General features: G+C 43.7%; 1 protein-coding gene across 1 annotated transcript; it reads left to right on the forward strand.

Annotated features, from left to right (window-relative positions):
* The first annotated feature begins 7,330 nt into the window (after positions 1 to 7,330).
* Positions 7,331 to 24,207, forward strand: ASB13 (ankyrin repeat and SOCS box containing 13). Its single transcript, XM_067469352.1, has 6 exons — positions 7,331 to 7,426; positions 11,750 to 11,937; positions 15,385 to 15,535; positions 16,643 to 16,777; positions 20,736 to 20,927; positions 23,613 to 24,207. The coding sequence occupies exons 1-6, from the start codon at positions 7,384 to 7,386 to the stop codon at positions 23,738 to 23,740; spliced, it is 837 nt and encodes a 278-aa protein (XP_067325453.1). The 5' UTR covers positions 7,331 to 7,383; the 3' UTR covers positions 23,741 to 24,207.
* Positions 24,208 to 24,428: the final 221 nt, after the last annotated feature.

Consider the following 24,428-nt stretch of genomic DNA (forward strand, 5'->3'; position numbering starts at 1 on the left):
AAAAGAGAGATGGGGACATGAAACTGCCTTTGCAGAGGAAAGAAGGAAGGAAGGAAGGAAGAAAAGAGAGATGGGGACATGAAACTGCCTTTGCAGAGGAAAGAAGGAAGGAAGGAAGAAAAGAGGGATGGGGACATGAAACTGCCTTTGCAGAGGAAAGAAGGAAGGAAGGAAGAAAAGAGAGATGGGGACATGAAACTGCCTTTGCAGAGGAAAGAAGGAAGGAAGAAAAGAGGGATGGGGACATGAAACTGCCTTTGCAGAGGAAGGAAGGAAGAAAAGAGAGATGGGGACATGAAACTGCCTTTGCGAAGAAAGGAAGGAAGAGGGATGGGGACATGAAACTGCCTTTGCGAAGGAAGGAAGGAAGGAAGGAAGGAAGAGGGGTGGAGACATGAAACTGCCTTTGCGAAGGAAAGAAGAAAAGAGGGATGGGGACATGAAACTGCCTTTGCGAAGGAAGGAAGGAAGGAAGAAAAGAGGGATGGGGACATGGAACTGCCTTTGCAAAGGAAGGAAGAAAAGAGGGATGGGGACATGAAACTGACTTTGCAGAGGAAAGAAGGAAGGAAGGAAGGAAGGAAGAAAAGAGAGATGGGGACATGAAACTGCCTTTGCAGAGGAAAGAAGGAAGGAAGAAAAGAGAGATGGGGACATGAAACTGCCTTTGCAGAGGAAAGAAGGAAGGAAGGAAGGAAGGAAGGAAGAAAAGAGGGATGGGGACATGAAACTGCCTTTGCAGAGGAAAGAAGGAAGGAAGGAAGAAAAGAGGGATGGGGACATGGAACTGCCTTTGCAAAGGAAGGAAGAAAAGAGGGATGGGGACATGGAACTGCCTTTGCGAAGGAAGGATGGAAGGAAGGAAGGAAGAAAAGAGGGATGGGGACATGAAACTGCCTTTGCGAAGGAAGGAAGGAAGGAAGGAAGAAAAGAGGGGTGGGGACATGGAACTGCCTTTGTGAAGGAAGGAAGGAAGAAAAGAGGGATGGGGACATGGAACTGCCTTTGCAAAGGAAGGAAGGAAGAGGGGTGGAGACATGAAACTGCCTTTGCAGAGGAAGGAAGGAAGGAAGGAAGGAAGGAAGGAAGGAAGGAAGGAAGGAAGGAGGGATGGGGACATGAAACTGCCTTTGCAAAGGAAGGAAGGAAGGAAGAGGGGTGGAGACATGAAACTGCCTTTATAATTCATCCATCCAACTGCCATAGGATGGATGGATGGATGGACAGATAGAAAGAGAGAGAAAGAAAGAGAAAGAGGGTTGGAGACACTAAACTGCCTTTGGAAAGGAAGGAAAGAGGGATGGAGACACTAAACTGCCTTTGGAAGGAAAGAAAGAAAGACACTAAACTGCCTTTGGAAAGAGAGAGAGAGAGACACTAAACTGCCTTTGGAAAGGAAGGAAGGAAGGAAGGAAGGAAGGAAGAGGGATGGAGACACTAAACTGCCTTTGGAAAGAAAGAAAGACACTAAACTGCCTTTGGAAAGAGAAAGAAAGAGACACTAAACTGCCTTTGGAAAGAGAAAGAAAGAGACACTAAACTGCCTTTGGAAAGAGAAAGAAAGAGACACTAAACTGCCTTTGGAAAGAGAAAGAAAGAGACACTAAACTGCCTTTGGAAAGAGAAAGAAAGAGACACTAAACTGCCTTTGGAAAGAGAAAGAAAGAGACACTAAACTGCCTTTGGAAAGAGAAAGAAAGAGACACTAAACTGCCTTTGGAAAGAGAAAGAAAGAGACACTAAACTGCCTTTGGAAGGAAGGAAGGAAGGAAGGAAAGAAAAAGGGATGGAGACACTAAACTGCCTTTGGAAAGGAAGGAAGAGGGATGGTGACACTAAACTGCCTTTGGAAAGAAAGAAAGACACTAAACTGCCTTTGGAAAGAAAGAAAGAGAGAGAAAGAGACACTAAACTGCCTTTGGAAGGAAAGAAGGAAGGAAGGAAGAGGGATGGAGACACTAAACTGCCTTTGGAAAGAAAGAAAGACACTAAACTGCCTTTGGAAAGAGAAAGAAAGAGACACTAAACTGCCTTTGGAAGGAAGGAAGGGAAGGAAGGAAGGAAAGAAAAAGGGATGGAGACACTAAACTGCCTTTAGGAAGGAAGGAAGAGGGATGGTGACACTAAACTGCCTTTGGAAAGAAAGAGAGAGAGAGAGAGAGACACTAAACTGCCTTTGGAAAGGAAGGAAGGAAGGAAGAGGGATGGAGATACTAAACTGCCTTTGGAAAGAAAGACACTAAACTGCCTTTGGAAAGAGAGAGAAAGAAAGAGACACTAAACTGCCTTTGGAAGGAAGGAAGAGGGATGGAGACACTAAACTGCCTTTGGAAAGAAAGACACTAAACTGCCTTTGGAAAGAGAGAGAAAGAAAGAGACACTAAACTGCCTTTGGAAGGAAGGAAGAGGGATGGAGACACTAAACTGCCTTTGGAAAGGAAGGAAGGAAGGAAGAGGGATGGAGATACTAAACTGCCTTTGGAAAGAAAGACACTAAACTGCCTTTGGAAAGAGAGAGAAAGAAAGAGACACTAAACTGCCTTTGGAAGGAAGGAAGAGGGATGGAGACACTAAACTGCCTTTGGAAAGAAAGACACTAAACTGCCTTTGGAAAGAGAGAGAAAGAAAGAGACACTAAACTGCCTTTGGAAGGAAGGAAGAGGGATGGAGACACTAAACTGCCTTTGGAAAGGAAGGAAAAGGAAGGAAGAGGGATGGTGACACTAAACTGCCTTTGGAAAGAAAGAAAAAAAGAAAGACACTAAAATGCCTTTGTAAAGAAAGAGAGAGAGAAAGAAAGAGACACTAAACTGCCTTTGGAAGGAAAGAAAGAAAGAGACACTAAACTGCCTTTTCAAAGGAAGGAAGAGGGAGGGACTAAGCAGGCTTTCCAAAAAGAAAAGCTAGATGAAGGGAGGGAGGGAGAGACTAATCTAGCTTTGAAAAGAGAAACAGAAAGCTGGAAGGAGTAAACTTGCTTTGCAAATCGAAAGAAAGAGGGGAGGGGAAGGAAGTCTGTCAATAAAGACCAGTCAAAAACATACGTGTTTTTAGAATGTGGGGATGGAAGCCATGGAGGGAATGTCCATGTTGCAAGAAAGGGATAAACATGCAAGAAGAGCCAGGTTGCATCTCTATCAGGCATGGGCAATACCTTCTGTTAGGAATTGTGGAAGTTGAAGTCCAAAACACCTGGAGGGAGGGCTGAAGTTTGCCCATGCCTGGTCTACACAGTAGAATTAACACAGTTTGACACCCAGCAGAATGTTGCAATGCAATGGTAATTATTATTATTAGTTATACCTCAATTTTTCTCTCTCAAAAAAGGTGACACAAAGTGGCTGACAGTCAAACCAATACAATTTAAAATAGAATTAAATATTAACAGTATTTTTAAAATAAACAGTTAAAATCCTTAAAACTCCTTAAATCCTACACATAGCTCAAACTACAATGATACCATGGAAGTTGTGGTTTTAGAAGATCTTTTTCCTCCTCTGCCAAGAGGGATGGAGACTCACTGAACTACAACTCCCAAGATCCCATAGCATTGAGCCCTGGAAGTTAAAGTGGGATCAAGCTGTGTTGATTTGACAGTACAGATGCACCTTTTGAGGTACTTCAGGTGTAAAGTCTTAGGGTGCATCCACAATGTAGAATTAATGCAGTTTGACCACTCTTTGCTCAATGCTGTGGAATCCTCAGAGTTGTAGTTTGACAAAGCACAAGAGAAGGCTGAAAATCTTGTCAAACAACAGCTCCACAGCACTCAACCATGGCACTTTTAATTGGTTTCAAACTGCATTCATTATACAGTCTAGATGTAAAAGAAGCCAAAGCAGGAGGGGTAAAAGCGGGTGCATCTTTACTATAGGATCAATTCAGTTTGAAACTGCTTTAGTTGCCATGGCTCAATTTTGGGAGATCATGGGAGTTGTAGCTTAACAAGGTGCTTCACCTTCTGTACCAAAGAATGTACCTCAAACTACAACTCCTAGCATTCCAAAGCATAATTATGTTAAAGTGAAAAGCATTTTCGATGGATTAGGAATCAGCTGGTTTTCCCTGTAATAGACAGTAAGAGCACCTAAAGCTTCAGAGAGCTTCTGTTCAACCATTTCAAAGCTTCCTGCTTGGGTGGTGATGGCATGGTCGTCAGCATAGATAAAACTCTCTCTCCCTTCTGGCAATGACTGATCATATGTGTGAATGTTAAAACACTGATGGAGCGAGCGCACTCCCCTGAGGCAGGCCGTTCTTCTGTTTTCACCATCTGCTTCTCTGGCCCTGAAACTCAACAAAAAAGCTCCTGTTTTGTAACAGATTTCCTATGAAGCGGGTGAGGTGGTAATCCTTTGCGATATTATAAGTTTTTCTCAGGAGAAGGCGATGATTTACACTATCATAAGCTGCTGACAGGTATATGAAGACAGATCCTGTAATTTACTGCCTTTCAAAACAACAACAACAGCAAAAGCCAGCATAGTTTTCTTGGGTTGTTGTAGGTTTTCCGGGCTATATGGCCATGTTCTTAGAGGCATTTTCTCCTGACGTTTCGCCTGCATCTATGACAAGCATCCCCGACAATACATAGTTATCTTGCTTGTTGTGTACCAGTCTTGTGTTCCAAATAATAATAATGCCATCAAAATCAAAATTGAGAAGTCGATGACAGATCCCAAGTGTAGGCTCTGCAAGGAAACAGATGAAACAATAGATCACGTCCTCAGCTGCTGCAAGAAGATCATGCAGGCAAACTACAAGCAGAGGCACAACACCATTGCTCAGATGATCCATTGGAACTTGTGCCACAAAGACCATCTGCCTGCGACAAAGAACTGGTGGGATCACAAGAGTTACAGAGAATGAACACGTCAAGCTACTCTGGGACTTTTGGATTCAGACAGACAGAGTTTTGGAGCACAAGACTCCTGACCTCAGAATCATGTTAAAAAACAAAGTATGGATTGTCGTTGCAATTCCAGGTGACAGCAGGACTGAAGAGAAACGACTGGAAAAGATGACACAATATGAGGATTTAAAGATTGAAATGTAAAGACTCTGGCACAAATCAGTAAAAGTGGTCCCAGTGGTGATGGGCACACTGGGTGCAGTGCCTCAAGACCTTGGCCTGTATTTAAACACAATCGGCGCTGACAAGATTACCATCTGCCAGCTGCAAAAGGCCACCTTACTGGGATCTGCACACATTATTTGCCAATACATCACACAGTCCTAGACACTTGGGAAATGTTCGATGTGTGATCCAATTAAACAGCCAGCAGAGTGATCTTGTTTGCTGTGGACTCCTCTTGTTGTGTTTCAAATAATAATAATAATGATGATAATAATTGTAGTATGATACACAATTACATATAGTATTATAAATGACAATAAATATAGTATTATAAATGAAGTACTATAATACTTTAGAACATTATAAATTATAATATTTATTTATAGTAATATTATATTAACTATAATATATATATATATATATATATATATATATATATATAATTTTTATTTATTTATTTCTCGTGTCAGGGCAGCCAGTCAATTATATTACATTTCTAACAGAACAAAGCAAACAAACGGAGAAAATACAAAATGTGTGAGTTTGGTAGTTGATTAAATGTCCTTTGAGTAGTATCTGGCCACGTGGAGTGCCTCTGGTGTTGCTGCAAGGAGGTCCTCCCTTGTGCATGTGGCAGGGCTCAGGGTGCATTGCAGCAGGTGGTCAGTGGTTGGCTCTTCTCCGCACTCGCATGTCGTGGATTCCACTTTGTGGCCCCATTTCTGAAGGTTGGCTCTGCATCTCGTGGTGCCAGAGCGCAGTCTGTTCAGCGCCTTCCAAGTCGCCCAGTCCTCTGTGTGCCCAGGGGGGAGTCTCTCATTGGGTATCAGCCATGGGTTGAGGTTCTGGGTTTGAGCCTGCCACTTTTGGACTCTTGCTTGCTGAGGTGTTCCAGCGAGTGTCTCTGTAGATCTTAGAAAACTATGTCTGGATTTAAGTCGTTGACATGCTGGCTGATACCCAAACAAGGGATGAGCTGTTTGCGTAACAGTCAGCACGTCAACGACTTAAATCCAGACATAGTTTTCTAAGATCTACAGAGACACTCGCTGGAACACCTCAGCAAGCAAGAGTCCAAAAGTGGCAGGCTCAAACCCAGAACCTCAACCCATGGCTGATACCCAATGAGAATTCATTATATATATATATATATAATGAATATAATATATATAATATTATATATAAATATATATAATATAAAGTATAACCAATAATATAGCATTATAATATGTAGTATGATATACTTTGGGGTAAATTGCTAATAATAACAATAAATATAGTATTATAAACAAAGAATTATACTTTATAACATTATAAATTATATAATTTATAAATTTTAAATTATATAAATTATAAATTATAAGTATAATTATATAAATTATAAATTATAATATTGATTTATAGTAATATTATATTAACTAAATTATATATATATAATTAATATAATATCGATTATATAAAATATATAATATTATATTAATTATATATAATATATACATTATATTGTAAATTATAATTTTTAATATTATAAATTATAACATTATATTATAATAATACTTTATAATATTATAAAGTATTATAGTCAATAATATAGCATAATAATAATAGCAATGTCTGGTTGCTGATGACACGATAAATAAATAATAAATAAATAAAAATATAATAATAATATAGCATTATAAACTATGAATGTATACACTTTGGGAAGAAATTGCTAATAATAATAGTAATAATAGTAAATATAGCATTCTAAACTACTATGAACGTATACACTTTTGGGCCGGAATTGCATTATAGTAATATAATAATATATAAACATTTAATATAGCATTCTAAACTGAATGTAAACACCTTGGGAAGAAATAACAATAACAACATAATAATAATAACAACAATCAGAATGATAAGCTGATAAGAGAGGAAATTATACATATAATAATAATAATAATATCCTGTAATTATAAACTGCTAAAGGTGTGTGTTTATAAATATAGATAAATAGATAAAGATATACATATATATGTGTGTGTTTGAGTGACAGTGTGTATACAATAGATGCAAAGGCAAAATATTGCTCAGAAAGAAAGCAGCTTTGCCTGCAGCCTCCTTGCATTACATAACCCAGGCAGGAACTACGACTCCCAGCGTCCTTTGCGACACAGCTTTGCGCCGCATTGTCCCCGCCTTCCGCTGACAGCACAGTTGGCGAAACAGCCGCTGGCTGCGGTTGCGCATGCGTGTGGGTTGGCTGGCTCCCCTCCCGCGCCCGAGGGACGCTGGGACTTGGAGTTTCAGGCAGGGTGGCCATGGAGCGCGCCATGTCCAGTGGCTCTCTGCTGGGAGAGATCGGTGAGAAGGAGCGGCTGCTTCTGTTAGCACAAGTAGCATTGGTTTGTTCAGAGGTCTGTTGGAAAGGAGGCAAGTGGAGTGTATGGTGTATGAATATATCTGTGGAATAATGTCCAGGGTGGGAGAAAGAAGCCTTGTCTGTTTGAAGCAAGTGTGGATGTTGCAATGAGCAAGCTTGATTAGCATTTAGAGGCCATGAAGTTTGCCAAAGTCAATCAGTGAGGGTATCTGCATAGAAGTAGCCTGGCTGTTGCTGCCTGGAGGCACCCTCTGTGGAATTGTGTCCAGCAAGTGTGGATGTTGCTATGAGCAAGCTTGATTAGTATTCAGTAGCCCTGGAAAAAATTGCAGAGTCTATCAGTAAAGGTATCTGCATAGAGGAAACCTGGCTGTTACTGCCTGGAGGCACCCTCTGTGGAATTATGTCCAGCAAGTGTGGATGTTGCTATGAGCAAGCTTCATTAGCATTCAGTAGCCCTGGAGTTTGCAAAGTCAATCAGAGAGGGTCTCTGCATAGAGGTAGCCTAGCTGTTGTTGCCTGGAGGCACCCTCTGTGGAATTATGTCCAGCAAGTGTGGATGTTGCTATGAGCAAGCTTGATTAGTATTCAGTAGCCCTGAAAAAAATTGTAAAGTCAATCAGTGAGGATATCTACATAGAGGCAGCCTGGCTGTTGCTGCCTGGAGACATCCTCTGTGGAATTATGTCCAGGGAGGGGAGGAAGACGCTTTGTCTGTTTGAAACAAGTGTGGATGTTGCAATTAGCAAGTTTAGATAGCATTGAGTAGCCATGAAGTTTGCAAAGTCAATCAGTGAAGATAGCTGCATAGAGGGAGCTTGACGTTTGTGGCCTGGAGGCGCCCTCTGTGGAATGATGTCCAGCGTGAGAGAAAGAGTCCTGTATCTGTTTGAAGCAAGTGTGGATGTTGCTATGCGCAAGCTTGATTAGTCTTCGGTAGCTGTGAAGTTTGCAAAGTCAATCAGTAAGGGTATCTGCATAGAGGCAGCCTAGTTGCTGCTGCCTGGAGGCGCCCTCTGTGGAATTATGTCCAGCAAGTGTAGATGTTGCAATGAGCAAGCTTGATTAGCATTCAGTAGCCCTGAAAAATTGCAAAGTCAATCAGTGAGGATATCTACATAGAGGCAGCCTGGCTGCTGCTGCCTGGAGGCACCCTCTGTGGAATTATGTCCAGCAAGTGTTGATATTGCAATGCACCAGCTTGATTAGCCTTCAGTAGCCATGAAGTTTGCAAACTCAATCAGTGAGGGTATCTGCATAGAGGCAACCTGGCTGTTGCTGCCTGGAGGCACCCTCTTGTGGAATGATGGCCAGGGTGGGAGGAAGACCCTTTGTCTGTTTGAAGCATGTGTGTATGTTGCAATTAGCAAGTTTAGATAGCATTGAATAGCCATGAAGTCAATCAGTGAGGGTATCTGCATAGAGGAAGCTTGGCCTTTGTGGCCTGGAGGCGCCCTCTGTGGAATGATGTATCTGTTTGAAGCAAGTGTGGATGTCGCTATGAACAAGCTTGATTACCATTCAGTGGCCATGAAGGTTGCAAAGTCAATCAGTGAGGGTCTCTGCATAGAGGCAGTCTGGCAGTTGCTGCCTGGAGGCACCCTCTGTGGAATGATGTCCAGCATGGGAGAAAAAGCCCTTCTCTGTTTGAATCAAGTGTGGATGTTGCAATTAACAATTCAGTGGCCATGAAGTTTACAAAATCAATCAGTGAGGGTATCTGCATATAGAGAACTTGGCCTTTATGGCCAGGAGACACCCTCTGTGGAATGATGTCCAGCGTGGGAGAAAGAGGCCTTATCTGTTTGAAGCAAGTGTGGATGTTGCAATTAGCAAGCTTGATTAGCATCCAGTGGCCATGAAGTTTGCAAAGTCAATCAATGAAGGTATCTGCATTGAGCAGTGGTGAGAGAGGTCCTCCCAACTCCTCCCAAACAGAGGGTGCCTTCAGGAACAACAGCCAGGCTTCCTCTACGTGAATACCCTCACTGAATGACTTTGTAGCTACACAGTATTGCAGCAGCACACCCTGCAATAGACTCCTGCAGTAGTGGGAGGGGTCCTCTGAACACTTCCCAAGTGGAGGGTGTCTTCAGGCAACAACAGTCAGGCTACCTCTATGTTTCTGGAGCTATGATATTATTCCACAGTTAGATAGATAGATAGATAGATAGATAGATAGATAGATAGATAGATAGACAGATACTCCACTCCACTTGCCTCTGTCCCACAAACCTCTGAACATACCTCTAAGGATGCCGGCCAGAGATGCAGGGGAAATGTCAGGAGAGAATGCTACTGGAACATGGCCATACAGCCCGGAAAACTCACCGCAACCCACTGCTATTATTTATCATTTACTTACAGAGCACCATTCGTAACCCTGGCACACTAACTCATGCCAAAAGTACACAATCTCAGATATTATTCTTGTTGTGATTATGTATAGTATTATTATGTGGTTATTATTAATATTACTGTCATTACTGATGGAGGTAGCAGCCTGAGCAGGTCTTGGGATGATGGGAATTCCAACCCATCTTCATATACATGAGTCAAATGCTGTCTGTACCACAAAGGCTGTTGCTAGGTGAAATGGATCTAGGTGATACAACTGTGAAAGAAAGGAGACATGCATATGAGGGAAAGGAAGGAAGACAAGGAAGAGAAAAAGGACTTGTGAACTACAAAATAATATGAATATATTCTACAGTATAAACCCAAAATATTGATAATGGATGGGTTAATGTCATAATAGAAATGTATGCAATTTCAATTATGCAGAATTAGAAAAAGGAAGAAGATGTATTTCGGAAAGCCAGGGAAGAAGGGAAAAATGAAGAAAAGAGGTAGAAGATCTATGACGGGAAGGGAGGAATGAAAAAGAAGGGCAAGAAAGTGATGGAGGAGCGAGGGAAGGAGGAAGAAAGAAAGAAAGGGAGGAAGAAAGAAGGAAGAACAGAGCCACAAAAAAGCAATGTTACCATGGAGGCAATGTGAGGCATGCCCTCAGAGCTGGAGAAGGAAAAAAGAAGAAAGAAAGAAAGAGACAAAGAAAGGAAAGAACGAATAAAGGAAGGGAGGTGGAGAGGAAGGCAGAAAGAGGAAAGGGATGGGAGAAGAAAGAAGACGGGAAGGAGCCACAAAGAACGCCATGGAGCTGGAGAAGGAAGCATGGAAGGAAGGAAGAGAGAGAGAAAGAAAGAAAGAAAGAAAGAAGAAAGGGTGGAAGGTGCCACAAAGACAGACATTGTGGCCGTAGGCCTTTTTAGAGCTGGAGAAGAGAGAAAGGAAGGAAGGAAATAAAGGAAGAAGTAAGAGAGAGAGAAAGGGGAAAGTACGAGGGGAGGGAAAGAAAAAGAAGGGAGGAAGGAAAGACAGGAAAAGAAGGGAATTAGAAAGAAGGAATGAAAGAAGATATATTTTGGAATGCCAGGAAAAAAGGGAAAAATGAAGAAAAGAGGTAGATGATCTATGACGGGAAGGGAGGAACGAAAAAGAGGGGATAGAAAGTGATGGAGGAGGAAGGGACGAAGGAAGAAAGGAGCCACAAAGAAAGACATGTTATCAGGAACACATTATAAGGCAGGCCCACTCAGAGCTGGAGAAGAAAGGAAGGAAAGAAGAGACATAGGAAAGAATGAATAAAGGAAAGGAGGTAGAGAGGAAGAAAGAGAAAGGGACAGGGGAAGAAAGACGAAAGGAAAGAGCCACAAAGACATCCATGCTACCATGCAAGACATCTCAGAGCTGGAGAAGGAAGGGAGAAAGAAAGAAAGGGAGAAAGAATGAAAGAAAGGGAGAAAGAAAAAAAGAAAGAGAGAAAGAAAGAAAGGGAGAAAGAAAAGGAGAAAGAAAGAAAGAAAGGGAGAAAGAAGGAAAAAAAGGAGAAAAATCCTGAAGATCCTAGAATTTCCCTAGAGGGAACATATTAATCAAATTCATGAAAGTAAAACCCGTAAATGTGGAGGTCTGGTTATCATGGAAAACCCATCAATACAACTGAAATCCAAGTTTATGCTATGGATGAAGAACTACAGATAGAGAAAGAAGAAACTGAAGGATTCTGTGCTGGAGCCCAGGAGGGAAATGACCACATGCCAAAACAGGATTTCTTGTTGATTGTAGGAAATTGGAATGCAAATATAGGAAACAGAGCAGAATCAAAGATTTATAGGAAAATCTGGATTACTCAAACCACTACACCATGCCCTGTGGACTAAGCCACTTGGAACCCTTGGTTATTGGTGTCTGTTGCAAACAGTGATCATACTCACTGTTTTCCCCTCTCATTTCTTCCCCAGGGTATTGGGCCGACAGGACCCCGGTTCACGAAGCGGCCAGGGGAGGGGAGACGGTCCAACTCCGAGAGCTCATTGAGAATGGCGCCTGCGTCAACCTGGTCACCTACGACTCCATCACGCCGCTGCACGAGGCCAGTCTCCGGGGACAGACGCAGTGCGTGGAAATGCTCCTGGCCGCCGGAGCCCAGGTAGGTGCACACTAGCCGGGTCTAATAACAACATAGGACACTCAAGTCCCATTATATACAATTATATCGTCACGAAGAGTCGGAGACGACTGAACGAATGAACAACAACAACAAGAAGAATCATTGATATTCTTTTGAATAAGTATAAAAGCTGGGAAATTGTGTGGTGTGATGACCAAAGGGCCAGATTGTTTACCCAACTGGCTAAATTCAGCCACAGGGACTACTTAGGTTCCCCTTTCTAATAAAGTCCACAAAGAGTCAAAATCCATAACCATCCATCCAAAGTGCAAAGGGAAGTTGGTAGCATGAGATTTCATAGACTCAGTCTGCTCCCTCAGATGCATTTACCAAAATTATTTCAGATTGATGTGTTAGTCTGAGCTTCTTCAGAGCTCCTGGTCCAGGAAGGAGAATGTAATACAGAGCAACAAGACTTGCAGCGAACCGGGAAGTTATGGGTTCAAATCTCAACTCTGCTGCAAACAGGTAGAATGTTCATCCTAAATAAATAAATAAACTTTATTTATATTCTGCTCTATCTTCCCGAGGGGACTCAGAGCAGATTACAGCATACACAGATAGGCAAACATTCAGTGACACACAAATACACAGAACGAAGGTAAAGGCATCCACTTTCATCTCCATCTTCTGAAGACGGTGCTCATCTCCGGCCATGGGGAAGTGCTCATTCCCCATTTCCAAGACAAGGAGCCTGCTGTTCGTCGACACCTCCTTGCTCATGTTGCCTGCATGAATGCATGGTTGCCTTTGTTACCTTCCCATCGAAGCGGTACCTGTTCATCTACTCAGATTTGCATGTTTTTGAACTGCTAGGTTGGCAGGAGCTGGGGCTAACTGTGGGAGCTCCTTCTCTCCTTCCTCCCTTCTCTTCCTCTTCCCTTCCTTCCCCCCTTTCTTTCCCTTCTTCTTTCTCTTCTTCATTCCCTTTTTTCTTTCTTTCTCTCCTTCCTTCCTTCTCTTCCTCTTCCCTTCCTTCCCCTCTTTTCTTTCCCTTCCTCTCCTTTCTTTCTCTTTCTTTCTTTCTTTCTTTCTTTCTTTCTCTCCTTCCTTCCCTTTTTTCTTTCCTTTTCTCCTTCTTTCCTTCTCTTCCTCTTCCCTTCCTTCCCCCCTTTTCTTTCCCTTCCTCTCCTTTCTTTCTCTTTCTTTCTTTCTCTCCTTCCTTCCCTTTTTTCTTTCCTTTTCTCCTTCCTTCCTTATTCCTCGTCCCTTCCTTCCCCCCTTTTCTTTCCCTTCCTCTCTTTTCTTTCTTTCTTTCTTTCTTTCTTTCTCTCTTTCTCCTTCCTTCCTTCTCTTCTTCTTCCCTTCCTTCCCCCCTTTTCTTGCATGTTTTTGAACTGCTAGGTTGGCAGGAGCTGGGGCTAACTGTGGGAGCTCCCCCTGGCCCACATCTTTGAACTGCCAACCTTTAAGTCTGCAGATTCAACAGTTAAACTATTAAACCCATTGCTTCACCACGCCACGCCCCCCAAGCAAGCACCACCTTTCAACGTAATGTGTTCAATCTTGCCCACATGAGTGCTTGTCATTACAGCAGAAATTATTCATAGTGTGGCATTGTAGGACCTATAGATTCCTATAGTATTATTCTTTTACTGACACAAAAACATGGTATGACAAAGCAAACAAGATATATATGCTGGTATCACAAGTCGAACACTTCCCAAGCATTGAGGACTGTGTGATGCATTTTCAAATGATGCGTGCAGATCCAAGTCAGGTGGCCTTTTATTTATTTATTTACCTTACTTATATACCGCTGTTCTCAGCCCGAAGGCGACTCACAGCGGTTTTGCAGTTGACAGGTCGTGATTTTGTCAATGTTGATTGTTTCCAAATGCCGGCTGAGATCTTTTGACACGGCACCCAGTGTGCGGATCATCCCTGGGACCACCTCCACTGGTTGATGCCAGAGCCTTTGCAGTTCGATTTTGAGGTCTTGGTAATGGCTGACATAAGTTCCAATAAACCATTTGGGCCACAGAGTTGTGCCTCTGTTTGTGGTCCATCTGTACGATTTTCTTGCAGCAGCTGAGGATATCCTCAATGATTTCATCAGCTTCCTTACACAGTCTGCATTTTGGGTCATCAGCTGGCCTTAATAGAGGTGGGGGGGGGGGGGCTGAATGCAGTTCAGATGATGGGTCAGAGAGGCCTGTATTGCTGCAAGAGGATTCTCAAGGTCTTGAGCCTGGGAAAGACTCTTCGCCACAGTCCCCTGGTCATTTATCTCCAGGTGCAGATTTTAACGAAGCCTTGAACAGAAGTGTTTTTAACCAACCAAAACAAACAAGCCATCAATTACAGCACTCAGCCAGATTACATCAGAAGTTAGAAGTGAAACCAAAGTTAAGGAAAAATCTGTTCTTCGCTGTTTGGGAAATAGGGCAGGGATATAAGTGCCAAGTACAGAATCTAGCTTCAGACGAAGCAATGTTGAATTTACATTAAGTTCCTGGACTCTTGTCTTTGTTTGATTCCTGTTTTAAGTTCCTGTGCTGTTATTTGCCTTTGAAATCAAGTTTTAGTTTCATGGACTTCTTTGGGCTATTTCTCTTTAGACTAATTGCTCCTTTTTCTTCCTAATCAATTGGATTTACCTTTTACTTTGGATTACTTTTTATTTGTATTGTCGAAGGCTTTCATGGCTGGAATCCATGGGTTGTTGTAGGTTTTTCCGGGCTATATGGCCACGTTCTGGAGGCAATTTTTCTCCTGACATTTCGCCTGCATCTATGGCAAGCATCCTCAGAGGTAATGAGGTCTGTTGGAACTAGGAAAAATGGGTTTATATATCTGTGGAATGACCAGAGTGAGACAAAGGACTTTTGTTTGCTGGGGCTAGCTGTGAATGTTTCAGCCGATCACCTTGATTTGCATTCAATGGCTTGGAAGCGCCTGGGGGGAATCTTTTGTTAAGAGTGATTTCATGTGCCTGTTTGTTTCCCCTCTGTTGTTTTGCTGCTGTAATTTTTGAGTTTTTGAATACTGGAAGCCAGATTTTGTTCATTTTCATGGTTTCCTCCTTTCTGTTGAAATTGTCCACATGCTTCTTGTGGATTTCAGTGGCTTCTCTGTGTAGCCTGACATGGTGGTTGTGAGAGTGGTCCAGCATTTCTGTGTTCTCAAATAATATGCTGTGTCCAGGTTGGTTCATCAGGTGCTCTGCTATGGCTGACTTCTCTGGTTGGAGTAGTTTGCAGTGCCTTTCATGTTCCTTGATGCGTGTCTGGGCGCTGTGTTTGGTGGTACTTATGTAGGCTTGTCCACAGCTTTTTATTTCTTTGGCTTTTATTACCTTCAATAAACTGCTTGCTATTTTAACTCAACTATGTGGTGTTTAAAGTCAGAGGGGATCCTGCTCTGGAGTGCAACAAGCAGTCCTAATTGAGAGTTCCTTAACGTCGTATTTTTTTCACATCGCAGGTTGATGCTCGGAACATTGACGGGAGCACCCCGCTCTGCGACGCCTGTGCCTCTGGGAGCATCGACTGTGTGAAGATCCTGCTCTCCCATGGGGCCAAGGTCAACCCACCTCTCTACACCGCCTCTCCCCTCCACGAGGCCTGCATGAATGGTAAATCAACAGCAGCCTTAGAATCATAGAATCAAAGAGTTGGAAGAGACCTCATGGGCCATCCAGTCCAACCCCATTCTGCCAAGAAGCAGGAATATTGCATTCAAATCATCCCTGACAGATGACCATCCAGCCTCTGTTTAAAAGCTTCCAAAGAAGGAGCCTCCACCACATTCCGGGGCAGAGAGTTCCACTGCTGAACGGCTCTCACAGTCAGGAAGTTCTTCCTCATGTTCAGATGGAATCTCCTTTCTTGTAGTTTGAAGCCATTGTTCCGTGTCCTAGTCTCCAGGGAAGCAGAAAACAAGCTTGCTCCCTCCTCCCTGTGGCTTCCTCTCACATATTTATACATGGCTATCATATCCCCTCTCAGCCTTCTCCTCTTCAGGCTAAACATGCCCAACTCCTTAAGCCGCTCCTCATAGGGCTTGTTCTCCAGACCTTTTATCATTTTAGTCACTCTCCTCTGGACACATTCCAGCTTGTCAATATCTCTCTTGAATTGTGGTGCCCAGAATTGGACACAATATTCCAGGTGTGGTCTAACCAAAACAGAATAGAGGGGTAGCATTACTTCCTTAGAGCTAGACACTATGCTCCTATTGACGCAGGCCAAAATCCCATTGGCTTTTTTTGCCGCCACATCACATTGTTGGCTCATGTTTAACTTGTTGTCCACGAGGACTCCAAGATCTTTTTCACACGTACTGCTCTCGAGCTGGGCATCCCCCATTCTGTATCTTTGCATTTCGTTTTTCCTGCCAAAGTGGAGTATCTTGCATTTGTCCCTGTTGAACTTCATTTTGTTAGTTTTGGCCCATCTCTCTAATCTGTCAAGATCGTTTTGAATCCTGCTCCTGTCCTCTGGACTATTGGCTATCCCTCCCAATTTGGTGTCGTCTGCAATCTCTTGAATCCTTGGGAGGATTCAAGAGATGGAGAGTGCACCATCCTCTAATAGAGTCAGGCATGGGCAAACTTGGGCCCTCCAGATGTTTTGGACTTCACCCAATACCTTCACATCTGATGAATGTGTCCGTCTTCAAGGCATTGTCTGTTCTAGAGCTTTTCCAGTGATTTGGTCTCCTCTCCTCTTTTCTTTTCAAGGCAGTGCCGAGTGCGTTCGCCTCCTGGTCGACATGGGTGCAAACCTGGAAGCGCACGACTGCCACTTTGGCACCCCGTTGCACGTGGCGTGTGCCAGGGAACACCTGGACTGTGTGAAGATTTTGCTCAATGCAGGTGAGTGAGACCTGGGAAGGTATGCGCTTTTTCCATTTGCAGGTTGAGCCTCCTTTAGCCAAAATGCGAAGGATGAGACATTTGCCAGATTTCAGAATACCAATATTTGCATATGCGTCCCAAATGAGGGAAGGGATGCTAGGCACACATCCAACACCAGCTGAGTTTTCAGCACACTTATTTACTTACTTACTTATTTATTTATAGCCTGCTTTTCTCCCACAGGTGAGACTCAAATGGTTAAAAACAAAAATTTCATAATACAAGAACACAACATCATCTCCCCAACAAAAGCAAATAGACAATAAACCAACACATTACATAATTAACTGGATATTTTTATTACAAAAGTGTGAGTCAAACACTGAAAGAGTGAGTAGGCTGAAGTCTGTTAAAGTCAGTGGGCCAATGCTAGTGTCCTCCTGAGGAGAGTGAGTAGGCCAAAGCCTGTTAGAGTTAGTGGGCCAAAGCTAGTGTCCTCCTGTCACGTTGCCAGGGCTCTGCCTCATTTAGGTAGAGATGAACCAAACTCCCAGTTTTATCAAACAGTTTAATTAAAACAGCACTTACTTGCTGGCTGTTTTAATAGACCAAAATATAAAACATAAAGATAGCACCCAGCCACAGAATAAACAAAAACTGATAGCAAAAACTACACTGTAGTCAAAGGGTCCAGACCAGTGGTCAAACGCTGAGAATTCAATAAACTAAAAGTCCAGGGATGAAGAGTCTATACCATAGTCAAAAGCCAGTCCAGAGGTTCAAGGTTCCAGGATTCCAAGATTACATGAGACAGGTCAGGATACTGAAAATCCAACAGACCTGGGGGGAAAACCAGCAGCATCCACCACCAAAATATGACAATACTTTTCTCCCGAAGATCATTTCCAAGGCTAGCTCCTTATATCCAGAAACACCCAGCTGCAACCTATCTCTTGCATACCTCCACCTTAATTGCTTTCACCCATGAACTCTTACTTACAGATTACTCAACCCACTAGAACTAATACTTACATTAATCCTTCCATCACCAAGCACCATCAACCACAGAACATATGACACCTCCTGAGGAATGTGTGATAAACGTCTTTGTGAGAGAAGCCACATGTGAGAAAGCTCCAGTGTGAAGGCTGGTGTGTGTAATGATACTATGTATTGTGTTATAGAAACCTTGTTCTTGTAAGTCATGTAACCATATTATTTTACTACAAAAGAAAGCCTCCTATGGAAAAGATAACATTGGTCTGTGTGTTTTTGTTCTTTTTATTACTTGGGCTACTGGTGCTGGGTCACGCTGCTCATAAGTTACTCTGCTGTACATTGTTCCCCACTTGTATGAAGGCCTATATTTATGATCCCCATTCCTCTATTAGTTTCTCCCCCACAAACAATCTGCTCCATCCCTATCTCATCCTGATTTTAGTATTTTTAGTATCTTAACATTGTTATTTTATTTTATTTTATTGTGTATGATTTTGCTTTATCATTTTTTGTACTCATATGTTGTATGTATTTTACTGTGTTGTTATTGTGTTTTGGTTTTACTTTATTGTAATATGTTGTTGGGCTTGGCCTCATGTAAGCTACCCCGAGTCCCCATTGGGGAGATTTATTTATTTATCATGTCAGGAGCAAGCCAAACAGTTGTATTGCATTTTAACAAACAAACAAAACACAAAGTTTGCAAGCTTGGTAGTTGATTAAATGTCCTTTGACCAGTATCTGGCCCCTTGGAGTGCCTCTGGTGTTGCCGCAAGAAGGTCCTCCATTGTGCATGTGGCAGGGCTCAGGTTGCATTGCAGCAGGTGGTCAGTGGTTTGCTCTTCTCCGCACTCGCATGTCAAGGATTCCACTTTGTGGCCCCATTTCTTAAGGTTGGCTCTGTATCTCGTGGTGCCAGAGCGCAGTCTGTTCCGCGCCTTCCAAGTTGCCCAGTCTTCTGTGTGCCCAGGGGAGAGTCTCTCATTTGGTATCAGCCATTGGTTGAGGTTCTGGGTTTGAGCCTGCCACTTTTGGACTCTTGCTTGCTGAGGTGTTCCAGCAAGTGTCTCTGTAGATCTTAGGAAACTATTTCTTGATTCAAGTCGTTGACGTGCTGGCTGATACCCAAACAGGGGATGAGCTGGAGATGTCATTGCCTTGGTCCTTTCACTATTGGCTGCTACTTCCCGGTGGATGTCAATACTGGCTAGACACTGTAGTTTCTCCAGTGGTGTAGGGCGCAGACACCCCGTGATAATGCGGCATGTCTCATTAAGAGCCACATCTAATGTTTTAGCGTGGTGAGGAGATTTTTTTTTTGTCGTGTCAGGAGCGACTTGAGAAACTGCAAGTCGCTTCTGGTGTGAGAGAATTGGCCATCTGCAAGGACGTTGCCCAGGGGACGCCTGGATGATTTGATGTTTTTATCATCCTTGTGGGAGGCTTCTCTCATGTCCCCGCATGAGGAGCTGGAATTGATAGAGGGAGCTCATCCGCCTCTCCCTGGATTTGAACCTGTGACCTGTCGGTCTTCAGTCCTGCCGGCACAGGGGTTTAACCCACTGAGCCACCAGGGGTTCCTGATGTGGTGAGGAGATGGTGGTGGGGTATTAAATAATTATTATTATTATTACTATTATTATTATTATTATTATTATTATTATTATTATTATTATTTATGAGGAGGACCTTTTAATAAGCCTACTCACCCACAATGCAGTCCCTCAAGTAGGCTGCCCTTGAACCATTTAGGGCAGTGTTTCTCAACCTTCTTAATGCCATGACCACTTGATACACATCATGTTGTGATGACCCCCAACCACAACATTATTTTCGTTGTTGCTTCATAACTGTAATTTTGCCACTGTTATGAATTGTAATGTAAATATCTGATATGCAGGATGTATTTCCATTCACTGGACCAACTTTGGCACAAATACCCGATATGCCCAATTTTGAATACTAGTGGGGTTGATTTTGTCAATTGGGAGTTGTAGTTGCTGGGATTTATAGTTCACCTACAATCAAAGAGCATTCCAAACTCCACCAATGATGGAATTGAACCAGACTTGGCACGTGGAACTCCCATGACCAACAGAAAATACTGGAAGGGTTTGGTGGGCATTGACCTTGAGTTTGGGAGTTGTAGTTCACCTAGATCCTGAGAGCTGTGGACTCAAAAAATAATGGATCTGGACCAAACTTGGCACGAATACTCAATATGCCCACATGTGAACACTGGTGGTGTTTGGGGGAAATAGAGCTTGACACTTGCGAGTTGTAGTTACTGGGATTTATAGTCCACCTACAATCAAAGAACATTCTGAATCCCACCAACGATAGAATTGGCCCAAACTTCCCACACAGAACCCCCATGACCAACAGAAAATATTGTGTTTTCTGATGGTGTTTGGTGACCCCTCTAACACCCCCTCATGACCCCCCCAGGGGTCGCGACCCCCAGGTTGAGAACCACCTTGAATTGCACCCAGAAACAAGCTGGAAGCCAGTGTAGCTATTTCAGAAGTAGTGTAATTCTTGCCCTATATCCCGCTCTCATAAGCCATCTAGCAGCTGACCTTTGAATGATTTGCAGTTCCTGAACGGTCTTCTGGGGCAGCCCTATGTAGAGCATGATACAGTAGTCTAGTCTGGATGTGACTAAGGCGTGTACTTCCATAACCAAAAGGTGAGCACAGAAGGATCTGGGACAGGCATGGGCAAAGTTCAGCCCTCTAGGTGTTTTGGAATTTAACTCCCACATTTAGGCTGTTAGGAATTGTGGGAGTTGAAGTCCAAAATACCTGGAGAGCCCAAGTTTGCCCAGGCCTGCTCTATAGTAACTCAGTTCAGCAAAGTTCAGATTCTACACTCAAGCACCAAGGAGCAAATTTGCCTTTCTGAGGTTCCCTGTAGCATGCCAGGTTCCCTGTAGCATATGCATCTGTTTGACTTTTATTTATTTGGGTGCCCCCAGGAGCCAATGTGAATGCTGCCAAACTCCACGAGACGGCTCTCCACCACGCCGCCAAAGTGAAAAACGCCGATCTGGTGGAGATGCTGGTCGAATTTGGAGGGAACGTTTGGGCCCGGGACAACCAAGGCAGGAAGCCTTCCGACTACGCCTGGAGCAGCAGCCCCGCAGCCAAGTGCTTTGAGCATTACGAAAGTGAGTCAGGCCCAGAGTTTGGGCAAGTTCCTTTTCTTTGAACTGGAACTCTCAGAACAAAAAAATTTGGGGAATTGCAATACTAAATATCATTGCTGTGCATCTGTGTAAATGTATTGTCAAAGGCTTTCATGGCTGGAATCACTGGGTCGTTGTAGGTTTTTCGGGCTATATGGCCATGCTCTAGAAGCATTCTCTCCTGACGTTTCGCCTGCATCTATGGTAAGCATCCTCAGAGGTTGCTTCTAGAGCATGGTCATATATTATTATTTATTATTTATTTATTTGGGGCTTTTATATCCCTTTCTCATCCTCCACAGAGAGGCTCAGGACGCCTAACAAAGTGGCACCCCATGGCGCTCACATTGTAAATATACAATTAACAGCAATGTAATAATCTTCTTCTCTTCTTAGTCTTAGGCGATCCCTCATTGGCCGAGTAGGATAGTCTTCCAGGATCAGTATTCTTATAGGTCCGTAGGTGGCTGTGGAGCCCTATTCTTGACCTGTATCTTCTCCCACAGTGAGGGCATTGGTTTCCAGTTGGAAGGCGGTCTCGGTCGGGGTTGGCTTGACGCGCCTTTCTCTTGGCACGTTTCTCTCTTTCACCCTCCATTCGTGCCTCTTTGAATTCTGCAGCACTGCTGGTCACAGCTGACCTCCAGCTGGAGCGCTCAAGGGCCAGGGCTTCCCAGTTCTCAGTGCCTATGCCAGAGTTTTTAAGGTTGGCTTTGAGGCCATCTTTCAATCTCTTTTCCTGTCCTCCAATATTCCGTTTCCGTTCTTGAGTTCGGAGTAGAGCAACTGCTTTGGGAGACGGTGGTCAGGTATACGGACAACGTGGTCAGTCCAGCGAAGTTGATGGCGGAGGACCATCGCTTCAATGCTGGTGGTCTTTGCTTCTTCCAGCATGCTGACGTTTATCCACCTGTCTTCCCAAGAGATTTGCAGGATTTTCCGGAGGCAGCACTGATGGAATCGTTCCAGGAGTTGCATGTGACGTCTGTAGACAGTCCATGTCTTCCAAGCGTATAGCAGGGTTGGGAGGATAATAGCTTTATAAACAAGCACCTTGGTATCCCTACGGATGTCCCGGTCCTCAAACACTCTCTGCTTCATTCGGAAAAATGCTGCACTCGCAGAGCTCAGGTGGTGTTCTATTTCAGTATCAATGTTGACTTTGGTGGAGAGGTGGCTGCCAAGGGAGCGGAAATGGTCAACATTTTCTAATGTTACACCAGTCAACTGTTTTTCTGGCATTGGAGAGGGATTGGCTGGTAACTGCTGGAAGAGCACTTTGGTGTTGTATTTCAGTGTTGCTGTAATAATAGCAACAGTATAAACAGTATAAAACCATATAAACAATATAAAAACAATAAAAACACACAACAAATAGTCAGTGGTCACCGATTTAAATCATTATCCAAGGGCAGTCCATCAGTTCTAAATCAGTCTACACGTCAGTAGGTCAGCCTATTTTCCAAAGGCCTGATCCCATAGCCAGGATTTTACTTGTTTCCGGAAGGTCAAGAGGGATGCAGCTGATCTAATTTCACTCGGGAGGGAGTTCCATAGCCGGGGGGCCACCACAGAAAAGGCTCTGTCCCTTGTCCCTGCCAGACGCGATTGTGACAATGGGGGGACAATGAGCAGGGTCTCCTCAGATGATCTTAGGGCCCTAGGTGGATTGTAGTGGGAGATACGTTCAGACAAGTAAACTGGGCCAGAAACGTTGAGGGCTTTATAGGCCAAAGCCAGCACTTTGAATTTTGCTCGGAAGCTGATAGGCAGCCAGTGGAGCTGGCGTAGCAAGGGCGTTGTGCGCTCCCTGTACCCAGCCCCAATGAGCAGCCTGGCTGCCGAACATTCGACTAGTTGAGGCTTCCGGGCAGTCTTCAGAGGCAACCCCACGTAGAGTGTGTTGCAGTAGTCTATTCGGGATGTAACAAGAGCGTGAACCACCATGGTCCGATAAACCTACAACAATCCAGTCTGTGTAAATGTTTACCTCTATACTCCTTGCCTCGATACCAAGTATGTGCAAACTTTGGCCTTCCAGGTGTTTTGGACTTATTTATTTATTATTTTATTTAGAGTATTTATATTCCGCCCTTCTCACCCTGCAGGGGACTCAGGGCGTATTACAATGCACATATACATGGCAAACATTTGATGCCAGTTAGACATCCAAGATATAAATAGACAGACACAGAGGCAATTTAACTTTCCAACTTTCTGGCTTCGATTCCAGCCACAGGGGAAACTGCCGCTTCACCGTCCATTGTGACACCGAGTCCTTTGATGGAGTACTTCCTCATTCTTCTGCACTCTGCTGGAAGGTTTTATGACATTGTTAATTAGTTAAATTATCCTCCCAGCATAAAGCGGTACCTAAATGTTCTGTCTTCTGGGCTTTCATAGGTCGACAGCAAGCTAGACTAATAGCCAGAAGCTTACCCCAACCTGGGCTGGCTTTGAACTCATGATCTCTCGGTCAGTAGTGATTTAATGCAGCTAGCTCCCAGTTAGCTGCGCCACTGACCGGTGTGTTAGGAATGGTGGGAGTTGAAGTCCAAAGCCAGCTGTTAGGAATGGTGGGAGTTGAAGTCCAAAACACCTGGAGGGCCGAAGTTTGGACATGCCTGCTCTATACACTCATCCTCTTTGTTTATTTCTTTCTCCCAGAAACCCCCCTAAGCTTGTCCCAGCTCTGCCGACTCAGCCTGAGACGAGCCATCGGTCAACGCGGCCTGGAGAAGGTGGCCCAGCTCCACATCCCTCCACGATTAATTGAATTCGTCTCCTACAAGTGAGCGACCACCCAAAGAGCAAGGACACCACCGCCTAGATGTACAAGACTCTGTCCACGTTGACTCTCAGGCCACCTGTCCTTCCCTTTCCCCTAAGACTTGGCTTCAATGTAATGGATGTAAATACTATTTATGAGCAATTAGTAATTTAAAGACTTGCTGGCGGGGTCCCTTGTGACAACCTGTCCTCGAAGAGCACTTTGCATTTTTACGGTGCTTTTTCTAAGCACACGGAGACAGTACGGCAACTTGCACTTTTCTTCTTATCCCGGCATTCCGGTTGGGAAAAGATACCGCACTTGCATTGAGACTGGAAATGTTGTTCCACAGCTACTTCTCATAATGGCATGAATGTCAACAAGTTGGCAGAAATAGCCTTTTAGCAGAGCAAGGCGCATTCGGCATCTTTTGGCCCCTTTGCATGCTGGGTCCCACGTTTTGCTCCTTCCAATAAAACTGGAATCTCTCAATTTCCTGCATACTGTATTGTCGAAGGCTTTCATGGCTGGAATCACTAGGTTGTTGTGGGTTTTTTCGGGCTATAGGGCCATGTTCTAGAGGCATTTCTCCTGACGTTTCGCCTGCATCTATGGCAAGCATCCTCAGGTAGTGAGGTCCTGCATACTGTTTTTATGCCCAGTGTTTGAGGGAGTGAGCAAGGTCTGTTGGGCGAGTGGGCTTATTACTGTGC

This window comes from Anolis sagrei, chromosome 5, assembly GCF_037176765.1.
Source record: "Anolis sagrei isolate rAnoSag1 chromosome 5, rAnoSag1.mat, whole genome shotgun sequence".
In the NCBI taxonomy this organism is placed as follows: domain Eukaryota; kingdom Metazoa; phylum Chordata; class Lepidosauria; order Squamata; family Dactyloidae; genus Anolis; species Anolis sagrei.

What these genes read in the sequence shown, in the direction of transcription:
- ASB13 (XM_067469352.1), top strand. Translation starts at nt 7,384, where the DNA reads ATGGAGCGCGCCATGTCCAGTGGCTCTCTGCTGGGAGAGATCG. An exon ending in CTCTCTGCTGGGAGAGATCG is followed by an intron (nt 7,427 to 11,749) that starts GTGAGAAGGAGC and finishes TTTCTTCCCCAG; the next exon opens with GGTATTGGGCCGACAGGACC. An exon ending in GAAGATTTTGCTCAATGCAG is followed by an intron (nt 16,778 to 20,735) that starts GTGAGTGAGACC and finishes GGGTGCCCCCAG; the next exon opens with GAGCCAATGTGAATGCTGCC.